The 12,817-nt window shown below is 39.3% G+C and overlaps 1 protein-coding gene across 1 annotated transcript in view; it reads left to right on the top strand.

Annotated features, from left to right (window-relative positions):
- MYO3A (myosin IIIA) overlaps positions 1 to 12,817 on the top strand; it is a 121,183-nt gene that overhangs the window by 106,437 nt on the left and 1,929 nt on the right. The window contains exons 32-34 of the mRNA XM_074573422.1: positions 7,053 to 7,162; positions 9,639 to 9,679; positions 11,379 to 11,519. Of these exons, the coding sequence (XP_074429523.1) occupies positions 7,053 to 7,162; positions 9,639 to 9,679; positions 11,379 to 11,519 (292 nt within the window). The remainder of the gene's footprint in view (positions 1 to 7,052; positions 7,163 to 9,638; positions 9,680 to 11,378; positions 11,520 to 12,817) is intronic.

Genomic DNA, 12,817 nt, shown 5'->3' with positions numbered 1-12,817 from the left:
ACAACTTGTGTGGCTACTTGTGATAAATGTAACGAAGGTGACTTTTGCCAGACATTTAAAAAAGCACGAAGGAAGGCCAGCTGGGTTTTACCCAAGCGCTGTGTTCTGCCAGCCTTTCGGGCAATGACGGGAAGTTTTACTCTCTGCAACACAGTGGGTCTGACAGTGGACACCAGGCTCAGCTGCTCACCTAGGGTATGGAGCGGTGGCAGCAGGGACTTACATATTCTCGCATCCCCAGCCATATTCATAACTGCTAACCAGTCTGCTGAAAGACCTTTCTTGGTGTGGAATGTGAACTTTTTTTTTCTACCTTTGAACATAATGCACACAACAGGACAACTGTTTCCTTTCCAGCTATGACCAATGCACAGGGTACTGAAGTAAGAAAATACGCTGCAGTAATTCCCCAGCTTGGCTGTGGGCTGGTTGGAGCCTAAGCATTACAGAGCTCAATCACAAAGCTGCATTGTCTTAAGCTATTACAGCAAACATGATCTAACTACATGTAGAGAATATTTAAATGAAAATATGCCTGTATTCAGTTCACTTAGGTTGTACTGCTTGCAACACGAGAGTTATCAGCGTTCTGGGTATCGTACTTTCTTCCTGCATGCCATAAAGTAAGATAACCACACAAAACAAAGACATGAGGTAATGTACTGCAGATTATCGCACTAAAGTGAAGCAGGTAGACGTGGTGAGTGATTCACTCTCTGTTAAACAGGGGAGGAGCCTTCCTGTCTTCTTGCCTACATTATGTGTTACAGTACAATTTATACACACACATGTACAGAAGGATGTGCTTTTACTGCAGGTTTCCCTCTAGGGCTACCTTTGCTCTCCTAGCCATATGAAGGCAAGGATTGTTGAGCTTTAGCTATTCTTTAAATCATGTAGTATTTACCTATTTTTAATTACTTTGGTCATTTACATTTATTTGCACTTACTCCTCAGCTTCACTAGTTTTATATGTCGTTTTACAGCTGTAACACGTGAATTATATTTTATTGCTGTATGCCAGATAGGAGTACTTGTCTGCCCTCATCTGTGGGCAGGTGGCCGTTGTTCAGTTTGAGAATTTACCTGCTCCTCTGATGAAATATTTTATTACGTTGCAACCCACAGAAGGGGAGAAACTGTGGGGCAGCTGGGCGGCATACTGTGACAGACGTTCAGATTTTCAAAACTGTTTATTTTAATAAAAATACAAAGCCTGCAGTTTAAAGAACATACAAGCAAAAAGGTTAAACGAATCTTAAATCCACAAGGTTAAGTTGTTCTTAAGCGAGTTTATTTGTATTCATAAAAATGCGTAAAGCAAGCTGCACAAGGTTCCTGGAATAAACAATATTCCCTGTGGCTTGAATTTCTGAGTAGGTTATATTTGCTTGCTTAAATGCTTTCAACTAAACATAATGGCTGCATCCCAGGACTGCACCTTTGGACTGCTAGTGAGCCTTGGGTTACAGTGGTGTCAAAATAGATGCACAAATAGCCTCCGTCAAGTCTTTTGAGGGCAAAGCCTGAAGTGAGGGGAACTTGGTCATTATGGGAGCAAATTTTTTCTGTTTTCTCCAGATGAATAACGGCGCCCATCCTTGTAAGTATTAAATGACAGTTCAAGTACAAAATCTCGGGAAGAGAATTTTCTATATTTAGAAGGAAACTCACATGGTACAAGGAACTCCAGTGCAGCTGAGGACCTCTTCAGCTGCACAAAGCAGTGAGGCGGGCAGGGTTTTCACCCAGGATTCCTCCTGCTGTAGGCTGCCGCAGCACTATTTGCATGGGTTTTGTGGGCAGCTCTTGCAAGGAAGAGGGAGCCCGTGTAGCGCTGGGTGTGCGGAGCAGTATTCACTGGCTGGTCTTTCCTCTTTGCGAGTGAGTGGCCAGCCAGGGACCACCGAGGTGTGGGACTGGAGAAAAGCAGGGTAGTCAAGGGCTTCTGCTGTTCGGTCGTTCTCAGGTACTGGAGTGGCCCTTTGGACGCCATGTAGCCAGGTCATAGAAGATCTGGTCAGATCCTTGCAGAGCATAAGATTTGGGAGGTCATGGAAATGGAGTGCAGCCATTTTCCTTAAACATCCTCTCCTAAACAGGAATAATCCCAGGCCATCAGACGCTCCAAAGTGGGAGTATTAGTGTCAGCCAGAGAATGAAACTGCTTCTCTCAGTGGGGCGAGCAGGACTTGGGTGCGAGAAATCAAACACTCTCCACTCCTGCTGGATGCAATCGGAAAGTTCTCAGTCTCTTGCAGTTCCTAGTTCTAGGTCTCTGCCAGAATAATCCCTCTGTTTTCTCCAGATTGCTAAACATTTGCACCCATCAACTGTAATTTCCAAATCTGGCTGTGGTAAACATCCCATGAATAAACAATGCCTAAAAATTACGAACCAGAATTTTGAAGAGCAGTGCTTTTCTGTGTGATCCCAAACTTGAGTAATTACATCCTCATACTGTGTACAGTTAGGACAGTAAAAAGACATGCACATAAATGTTGTAAGCAGTAATAGCTCTTCACTTCTCATTAACAAGTCCTGGAATTCCAGCTACTATATTTGCATTTTCCTGATTACTTCCAAGCCCCTCTACAAACCCCATACAATTACTGCTCTTACTCTTGTTTTTCTTCCTGCTTTATTCTGAGCCTGGCTTTATGCTTCCTGTCCCTGTAGTTGTGGAACAGCACTGAATCAAACATGTAACATTTCACTTAAATGACCCAAAGATGGGTTTATCCGTTTCTCCAGGTGGCCTAATAAATAGAGACCTTTCATCAATTAGATTCTTATCACAGCTGTAACCACACTATTTCTCCAGTCTTCAGTATAAGATCTGTTGTAAGTCATGCATTAATTTACATTAGCATCCATGTTGTCTTCCAAGCTTATCATTGTATGTCAGAATGTGTGGACACAGTTCAACATAAAGGGCTGTTGATACTGACTCATCTTTATTCAAGCTTTTGTTGCTCATACTTGAATGTTTCAAGCACATGCAGCTCTCCGCAATTTCTGTAGTTTGTGGCGGTGTTCAGGATACACCTACATCAAATGAGCTGGGCCTAAATTTCATTGTCCCTTTTCTTATTTTTTCGGTGTATTTGAAACTTTCCGTGAACTGAAAGTAGTAATACCTGTAACTGAGCACCACAGAGTCAAAGACTGCGTATGAAACTTACGGGGGAACCCTTGAGGTAGTGTTAAACGAGCTAGCTGAGATACTGATAGGAATAAGGACTTTTCCATAGATTTACTAAACCTTCTTTAATGTTACCTGGCAGCCACACTCTTCACACACCGTTGCTGACCCTTAACTCTGTAATTCATTCTCACGGAGAATGACCTTAACTTTTATTAAACTTCCCATCATCACTTGATCAAATGTATGTTCTGACAGTCTGCTTCAGGTTTGGGCAGCAGAGAGATAGAACTTCCTGGTTATGGGTTACAGCGTGGCTGACATTTGCTGTTAAGGTTCAAAAGCAAGGCATCCATGTCATGAGAGCAAAACCTCCTTCTTTTGACTAATTGCATACTGACTGCATGCGCTTAAGCAGTTGGAGGAAAATCCTTCTCCCTTTCAACTTGTTCAACTCGTCTTCCTGTTAGTAAAAGCTTTAAAAAGGAATGTCTGTGGGGCATCAAATGGTTTTGTTTCCAATTTCTTCTACATATTGCTTCTAAGGCACGGGAATGTGTCACAGCACCAGCAGCAGCTGTGCAGGTGGGTATAACCATAGGGCATGGGCTGGCAGCAGAGCCGGGAGTCTCGGCTCAGTCCTTCGGTCCAGCTCCTTGGCTGCCTGCATGGCTAAGTGGGACATAACCTTAAGCGAGACTCAGTGTGTCTTGCTTAGAGCATCTCATTTACCCTGCTATTAGGATAGGGATGATAGTGCCAACCTGGTATTTGGAAAGTGCTTTGACGGCTACTGTTGTGAATGGGTTTTGTATCAGCGTTGTGACATATGTATTAAAATGTTTGTTAGATAGAAAGCATCAGTTCTCTTTTTACATATGAAGCACACGGCCAGATCTTTCTAGAGATACTTGAAGTCTTAAGGAAAAATAGGCTATAAAATATTTTACTATGGAGAGCCTGAGCTTCAATAAAAACCTTTTCTTTGTAATGGACTCCAGAAGCAACGTAATTGGCCTATTAATAAGTGAATGATTTTACTCCTCCTTTCTGCTTCATTGCCTACTGCAGAAAGGTATAGGCCATCTGGAAAACAAGCGCATCAAACTCACCATTTATCAGGCTTGGGTATCTAATTTGCCTTCCACCTGTAACTCTACTAAGTAAATGATTTCTGGAATTATCAGCAACTAATGAGAAAGCAAATTTTAGTTTGTGCAGTGTGTTACCCAATACAAGCAACTACCACATCAGCTGTATTTCAGTAGCAACAAACACACAAATCTAAGCGCAGAAGGAAATCACAGGTTCACTTTCTGGTGAAACAAAGAAAGCTAAACCCATCAAACTATTTTTACTTACTGTGTAATTTGGAGATAGAACTGCATTTTCAGCCCTCAATGCAATTTTAAAAAGGAACGATGGAGGTCCAAGCTTAGCAGGCTGTCTGCCCCAACATGGTATTTCTGTCCCCTCAGTTCTTTTGCATAACTCATACATATGTACAACGCATGTGCTGAGATGAAAAGCTATTTTTTACCGAAACCCTTCTCATTGTCAAAATGATGTTTTTTGAATGTAAGAGTCTTCTTTGCAGAGCACATACACAAGAAGTATACATGTAATTTCAGTTGGAATTACTGTAATCTGGAATATGATAATACTTTATGTGTTTGACAGTGATGAATTAAATAACGTAACTGCATCCATAGCGATGAATTCTTAGGGGACAATAAAACCTTCTTAGGTATTCTGAGAGCCTCTTCCTTGGGATTTTCCTAAAACCCCCAATTTGGCTTCATTTTCTTTTTCAAACTTCTCATGCAGTCATGATCTTTGACAGAATTTTCAAAAACGTCCTATACACAAGGGGTTTGGTGTTTCTATTGAACTACACTGAATTTCAAGGGCTTTTTTTTAAGGCATTTTTTCCAGTTTAGGCTCCTGTTGTGTTTAAAAATAAAATAGGGAAGATATGCCTCTACACTGTCGCAAATGGAAACTCAGATAACTCCAGGTGGCCCATTTGAAATGCAGCAGGGTAACAACAGCCCACATAAAATCACAGTCAGACCTGCTATACCTATTCAAATCAAAGAATGTAATTTATATTTAATACAGGTTACTGAAATGAATTTATTGCATCTAAATTTCATTGTTTAACATGAATTATCTGTACCCTGACTTAGAAGAACACCCTTGTTCTCTTAAGTGCAAAATGTTAAAAGATACTTGTTCATTCATTACATGAGAAGCAGACTGCATTTCAGATAAGAAACTAAAACAATAAATGTAATCATTATCCAACTACAATTCAAATTAACATTATTCATCCTGCCTCCTCTGTATATCCATGACCTTTACAAGCCTTTATTTATCACACATAACAGAAAACTTACACAGCTAATTTTGCAGGAGTCAACACTGATGTATTACTGATCGTTTCTCATTTAAAATGATTGTGCCACCTCCTTAATTAAAAAGATGCCTGATGTACATGGGAGAGTTTTTATTTTTATCATGTAAAAGGGTTTCTGATGGTCATTAGGGAACAAAATACATTCTTCCTTCTAAGACTCAATCACGTGTAGTTAGCACATTGGGGTTATGGAGCTAAAGTCACTTCATGTGAAAGAAGATTAGATCAGCAGAACACACTTCAGTAATTCATTGGGAGCTAGATCCTCATGCCACCCTCACACTATATTCATTTATGAGTAAGGAGATGTTCTTTCTCATGGACTGTCCTCTGAATACTTCTGTGATGGGACAAGGGCAATCTGAAACCTCACTGCATAATGCAATATACCTGGACCAACAGTTCACCTTGCTTAGACCTTGTGCTGTGACTTCATTCATCACCCTGTATGTGTCCCTGTGACCCATCTCTATCATAGGTGTTCTGCTGCCCTGCAACCCCTGCTTCCACCATGAAGGAATTGCTGTAGCCCCCTATTAACTTTTCCGATAGCTGAAGCTGAATGTAAGGTGATCACGCTCACCATGCTGTACATTTCTGGTTCCTCAGCCCCTCAGAGTCAGTTCTGTGGTCTCAGAACCTATAAGCCTGTGAACCCTTAGCAGCCCTATATCTTAGCACTGTCAGAACTGCATATAGATTTTTAACAAGCAAATATCCAAGGTGTTTTTCTAGTTCCCCATGTGCCAGCCAGTGTAACCCACAAGTCAGTGTCTTACTCTGAGTTTGGAGATTGCCAGAGTCTGGCATACCTCCAAATGGCACAACTCCATTTTGTGTTAAAATCTGGATTTCGTTTCCATTAGAATGAAAGCATTTTTTGCATGTTTGCAGAAAGTTTTTGTAGAAATAGAGACGAGAAGTTGAGTACACCAAGCTAGATTACACTGGATGTGATGGACGTGGTCCCACTGTGTTGCCCAGTGGTACAGGATATGGCTTGAAACGAACAGCCTCAGCAGGAGACGAAAAACTACACCATGATAATGTAAAGGAACAACCCCTGAATCAGAGTTCTAATGCTAGTCCCCTCATTTGGCGCCTTAATGATTGACTTGAGTCTGAAAAAAATCATCCCGACCACCCAGGTCCCTGTTATGAGATGGTAGACTTCAGTAGCCATTACCGTCCAGAGTCCTTTTCTGAATGTGGAGCATCAGCCCTTTTCAGAAGGAGAAGCCTGTGCCAGGCAGACGGCTGGGCGGTTCCAGCCTGACATTCGTTACATGGCATCTGTCCTTGTGGTAGTCAGGGCTTAAATGGAGAAAACCATTCCCCTTTCCAGTCTGGTTATGGAAATGCTCCAAACAGTTGCTTTTTTGGGTTACATGGATTTTTTTGCTCTCTCTGGTGAAATTCCTTCCCGATTTTGTAAAAGTCTTCTGTTCTGTGAAGAAATAAGCGTTGCTATCTTCTGCTTTTTTACAGTTGCGGCCAAAGTAGAAGACTCTCGCCCGATGCAGAGACCCCCAAGGAGGCCACGGAAGCCTAAGACATTAAATAACCCAGAAGACTCCACCTACTACACTCTAATACATGTGAGTTTAGCAAGCTTTTGTGGGCTAAGACTGTCAGATAATTCCCACCTGAACTTTCTTTCTAATTGCCCGATTCACTGTATTCCTTTCTAATACAACATAAAAGCTGTGCCCTGCTGAAAGGAGGGAAAATTCACATTTCAAACTAGATTTGAAATTTTTAAGGTTCAGAGTTTGGTCCTAGGTCAGGCCAATTTTTAGTTTTGTACCTAAACACACATTATATGCAGAAGCAGCATTTGCACTTTCAATACCCAGATTAAGTGTCCGGTCTCTGTAGTTTCTTTGTAAGTCATGGGAGAGAAACAGGTTCATTCGGAGAGCTATTTTGAGTGCCTAAATTAGTGCTTGATCTTGCAGAGAGAGCAAATATTAAAATAGGCTGTATTAGTATGCACACTGTAACTTCCTTTACAAATGTGTCAGATTGTGATTATGAAGGAATTGGCAAATACCAACAGCTCAGGAGACTAATGGATTTGAGTGTCTCTATATATAGCCTTTGGTCCAAGTTCAGCTACCAAGGGCTGCTTTTCACTCTTGACTTCAGCGCCCTTAAATATAGAAAAAAAGGCAAGAAAGTAAGCGGAAAGAGAGAAAATGTAAAAGCAGCTCAGAAAGCAGTTCCAACAAAAAAGCAATTAAACTCATTTGCTCGAGGTGCCTGTATCTTAGTGACCTATTTTAACAGCCGGTGAGAGCCCAGCTAATAAACTAACCGTAGCAATTGCTTCTCCTTTCAACAGAAGGTGTCACCAGGGCCTTTAGGGAGACTTGTGTCTGGCATACCAAAAAAGGCACAGCTATGTTTTATTATGAAGCTTTGAAATAACACAGCTTTGGAACGGTGATATTCCGAAAAGAAATTATATTCTTAAAAATAAATTGGCATGTAAGAATAAGATTCGTTTTGCGAAAGCAAGATTGGTGAGATACAGGACTGAAATGAAAGGCGTGACACTGAATTCTGTATTAGGAGATTTCTGAGGTGAAGTGTAATTCTGAAGTAAATGCAGATTTTGAAAGCTGAGACTATACAGTCAGGAACATAGTATTTTCTGAAAGCTAATTTGTTACATGGCGAGCTCCATATCAGAAAACAACCATTGCATCAGTGCAAACAAAAACTGCAGTAATCCCGGGGAATTTTAAAACAAATTTTTATCAGCAGCTTTTTCAAGTTATTAGTCAATATTACCTTTAATTAGTTGTATTTTTTCAAGGAGCCGTGAAAAAGAGAAGCCTATCTTCCTAACACTGGTAAGGGAAAGGTTCGGTATAAATACCCGTACACTGAAGCTTAGAAAGGAGACCTGCTAGTTCTTAAATTCTTAGACCTTGGGCAAGTCATTGAGCTCTAACTTGAGGGTAGTCAGCTTTTCCAGCTATCATGAATCTTCTACCTTATTAAAAATCTCTGTGACCTGCAGGTATTCACAGATGATTATCAAGCTCAGACCACCTGAAAGCAAAGACACACCATATGAGTGCATTTTTTGAAACATTTCCTCTGTCTTCTGCAAAAAACAACATTTCTCTGTTACAGATATTAATTAGACATCTGCCATTCTCTCTCATCTCCTTACATATCAAATGAGCTAAAGTGGTGCACAGATGTAACTGAAGTCTGACAATAGCCCGTTGCTCATACAAGGCACTAAAAGTTTATTTTCGGTTTTATTTCTTTAGATCAGCCTAGCATTTTGAAATCACATCTTGTACATTTACCTGCATAAGAAGTGTCTGTCCATCAGGATTTCTGGTTCTCAGTGACTTTGCAGTGGTACAATTCACTAATTCTAATAAGTTTTCACTTGTTTGCAAGAAACACCATTAAGACCAAAATTAAGACCATCTGCACTTAAAAATACTGCTTTTGGAGTGCGATGCTGTAGATGCTGCAACATAACATTGTTTTGGCTGTAGAGACAGAAATCCATTAGAGATAAGAAATTATTCACATTCCCTATAAATTTCTCTCCTCTGCTTTTCTGGGTGTTTTGTATCCTAACGGCGCTTCTGCCACCTAGTATACTGCTTTTTAAATGTCCATTTTGTTCTACTAAAACCTGTGACAAGACTGCATTGACATTCATGACGAGAATTATGCCTGCTCCCACTGTGTATTCATGGAAATTCTCATGGCATCACAGTAAATTTGCCTCAGTGAGAGTGTTGTCAACTTCATTAAAACAACTATAGATATTTTAAAGTTTAGATCACCTTTTTTGTTCTGATTGAGATTACTTTAGCTTTTTTTCACAGTGTGGCAACTGAAATTTGGAAGCAACAGTGCTAATCCCATTCTCAGTCTCAAAGATTCTGAAGAGAGATTTTTCTGTGGCACTTACTCAGAAATTAGATTCTCTGTACTTTCTTTTAAGGAAAAATGAACAACCCTCTCCTGCCTAACATATGGATGACTTGTATCTTTGTATAAGCTTTCCTTTTAGTATTTTACTTTGTATTTTCTTAGAAATCAATACAAGACGAAAAACGGAAACCAAGAAAAGAAAGGTAAATTTTTTCATTATCTCACTGTTGTCATTTTAGTACTCTAGAAATAGTTCTTAGCTGTACTTCAACCAGGAGAATAAAGCATTTAAAAAGCATGGTAATTTGGTGATTCACAGGAAGGGCATCGTATGCAAAGTTAAAATATGCAATTTTCAGCGACAAAAATCCATTATAGAATTCAGTCATTCAGTTTAGTACAGCATGGCCCTTTACCATGGCAACACAAGCACAATAATAAGTTAAGATAAGGTCCACATCAAAGATAGTTCTGACACAGAAAATAATTAAAATTCCAGTCAAAGCAAATGAGCAACCAGTTCTTTTTTGTTAGCAAAAATACAAAAACTGCTAAAATTCTCTCCTAAAAATATATGACTGTTTGGAAATACATCATAAACAAATAAAACAATAATTATTAATAACAGGTAAAGAAGAGCAGCCATTGACATTTCAACCAGAAGTCTATTGTAACTATTTTGATGGATCGCTGTAGAAAGAAAGGAAGCAATAGATACATTCTGTCCTTCCATAGCTTAGATTCTTACGTGTGCTGTAGACCTGCTTCACAGTTCCTGACATACATCATAGCTTTATTTTATTTGTGTTTCTATACTTAAGGTTTTTTGCTGCTCCCCAGTGTTGTTGCTCTGGTACTATAGCATGTGCTCTATGGGAGCCTGGTCATAGATGCGAGACGAAGTTGCAGAATACAAACTCGGTATCTAAAATAAAAAAAATAAAAAAATCTAAAAAACTTAAAAGAAGTTACGTGACATTATATGCACGTAATACGTGCTCACAGCATCTAGGTTCATTCAACCACAGTTTAAATTGCACTTGATTATGCCACTGCTTCAAGGATTCATTTAATGTCCCTGTCTGTTACTGCTCTTCTTCGGATGTCATTTTGATCCTGAAAAAAATTTCACACCTACTGTTGTCTCCTATTTAGCCCCCCCGCAAAAAAAAAAGATCCAAATCTAGTGTTTTCTCTCATTTGGCTTCAGTTAGGTTTCACTCATCTTAAATCTAGTTTACTAGTTCCATGACTGCATCGTCTTTCATGTGCTGACTCTGTGTTAAGTAGAACATAGCAACTGCAATCGATGAGTTATTTCTGGTTTCTACCAATGTGAGAATTGAATTCTGAACTTCTTTTTTGAGGTTGCTTTTAGGATATTATTTTTTCCCTATCCATTCTAAACTGGATGTTGGGATTGGTTTTTTCTGTACCTATGATACCCTGGATAGCATTCATCTAACAGAACAACAGACATCTGCATTATTGACACCGATACCTGAACTAGTTGCTTTAGACTTCCTTCTTGTACTCAGAGAAAAAAATAGTCATCTTTAGGAAAATGATTCCTTTCTTCCTCAAAGAGATCTCTAAAATAGGTCAGATGAATTATACCATAAAAATGCCTCTCCATTGAGCATAATTGCAAACCCAAACAATTTCAGTCATATATGTCTGTTTTACGGACACCTAAAAGTATTTAGCATTTCAAAAGTCTCAATATCTGCATGGTACAGCAGTCACATTTCAGAGACTGATTTCTTGTGCTTATATGTATTTTTCCTTAGATCCTCAACACATAAACACAACTAATAATGATATTCGGTTGCCTTATTTTTGCATGTTGAATATAATATTGAAAAGTTAAACTGTTAACTTGGTGTGCTTATTTATCGACAGTCTGAGCAAAGTGCTAGATTTAGATATCTACTACCAAGAAATTTCATCTCCTGATTCCACCTCAAAGGACAGCAGTTCTACCACAAGAAAGAAGAGACACCCAGCTGAGCGCAGGACTTCAATTTTAAGAGCTACTGAGCGGTAATTCATACAAAATAATAATAGGAAAAAATAAATGTTGCATATCCTTGTTGAGATAGCCAAAAGATTCATAAAAAGAAAGATACACTTTCAAATTAGACATAAATGTATTTTTTTATTCATGGAATCTTGCCAAATTAACTTGAAAAATGCGTATCTGAAAATTTCCCATCTTTATGCAGCAGGGACAAATGCTAGCATGATTGGTGTTCAGCCTCCCTCCTAGTTTTTGGCTTCCCAAGTGCTAGATGAGATGGACAGACATCCTGCTGTAAATCTCTGATCAAAAAAATCAAATTAAACTAAAGCAGAACCTAAAAAATGTATTTCTGAGCAGTTAGGTTTTAAATAGGGTGGATGTGCGCCGAACTTTCTGCCTGCTTTCTGCAGATAAGACACCAGCTTGACCGCCTCCTTTTCCTGCTGTCCTGTGCCCGCATGTGCGTTTGTAGCCTGTGCTGGACCTCACCAAGGTGGGCAGCCAGGAGAAAAACCCTAAAGGGAGGGTTTGCTCCACCTCCTCTGTTCCCACGCAGGCTTCATAGAGGGTGACCTCTGCTGGGCTAAGGAAATTCATATTCTCATTCTTGCCAGTGCCCCCCCGCACACACTGCAGTGCAAACACAGATTTATATATGTTTATATATTTTTATCTTCTTGTGTCTTCAGACGTGTAACAAAAAATTGTAAAATATCTAGGTCAAAGGCGTAAGGGAAACACTCAGCCTGGGATGATGGCAGAATTTGAAAATGTATACATAGAAACAGAGAAAATATTCGTAGAGCATTTTCTGCCCCTTACGTATTTTATTTTTGACATTTATTCAGGTAGGATCTAAATTAGCTTTAGGAAGGTGTTGTGAAGGCATGGAATTAAATATAATAATATCAGGAAATTATCATATAGTTTACATTCCTTGGAAAAGGTTGCATTTCTAGGGTGGTCAATTACACCAAATCTAAACCCTGAGATCTGGTTTAGATGAATGAGAATTTTGCCACTGAGTTTAGTAAAAGGAATTTCTTACCTTTTACTGTGTGCTGCTCTGATTGCATCCAAATCAGACATAGCGAAAAAAAAATCTGTGTAACTTTTAAATTTCCACTGTTACCTCCAAGGCCAGATGAATGCAATTAATAAACATTTCAGCACTTCAGTATCTCTCGAATGGGGTCATGTGGATCTAAAGACAATACAGTAATTTCAGTCAACAGAAGTGAAGCATCGAATATTTTTTATTTGGCTGGTGTAGAACACTACAAATTTTTGTAATTATTTCAGAGGAATACACTTTTTA

The sequence above is a fragment of the Larus michahellis genome, chromosome 2 (assembly GCF_964199755.1).
Source record: "Larus michahellis chromosome 2, bLarMic1.1, whole genome shotgun sequence".
Taxonomy (NCBI): Eukaryota; Metazoa; Chordata; class Aves; order Charadriiformes; family Laridae; genus Larus; species Larus michahellis.
This window is presented reverse-complemented; position numbering and strand designations above follow the sequence as displayed.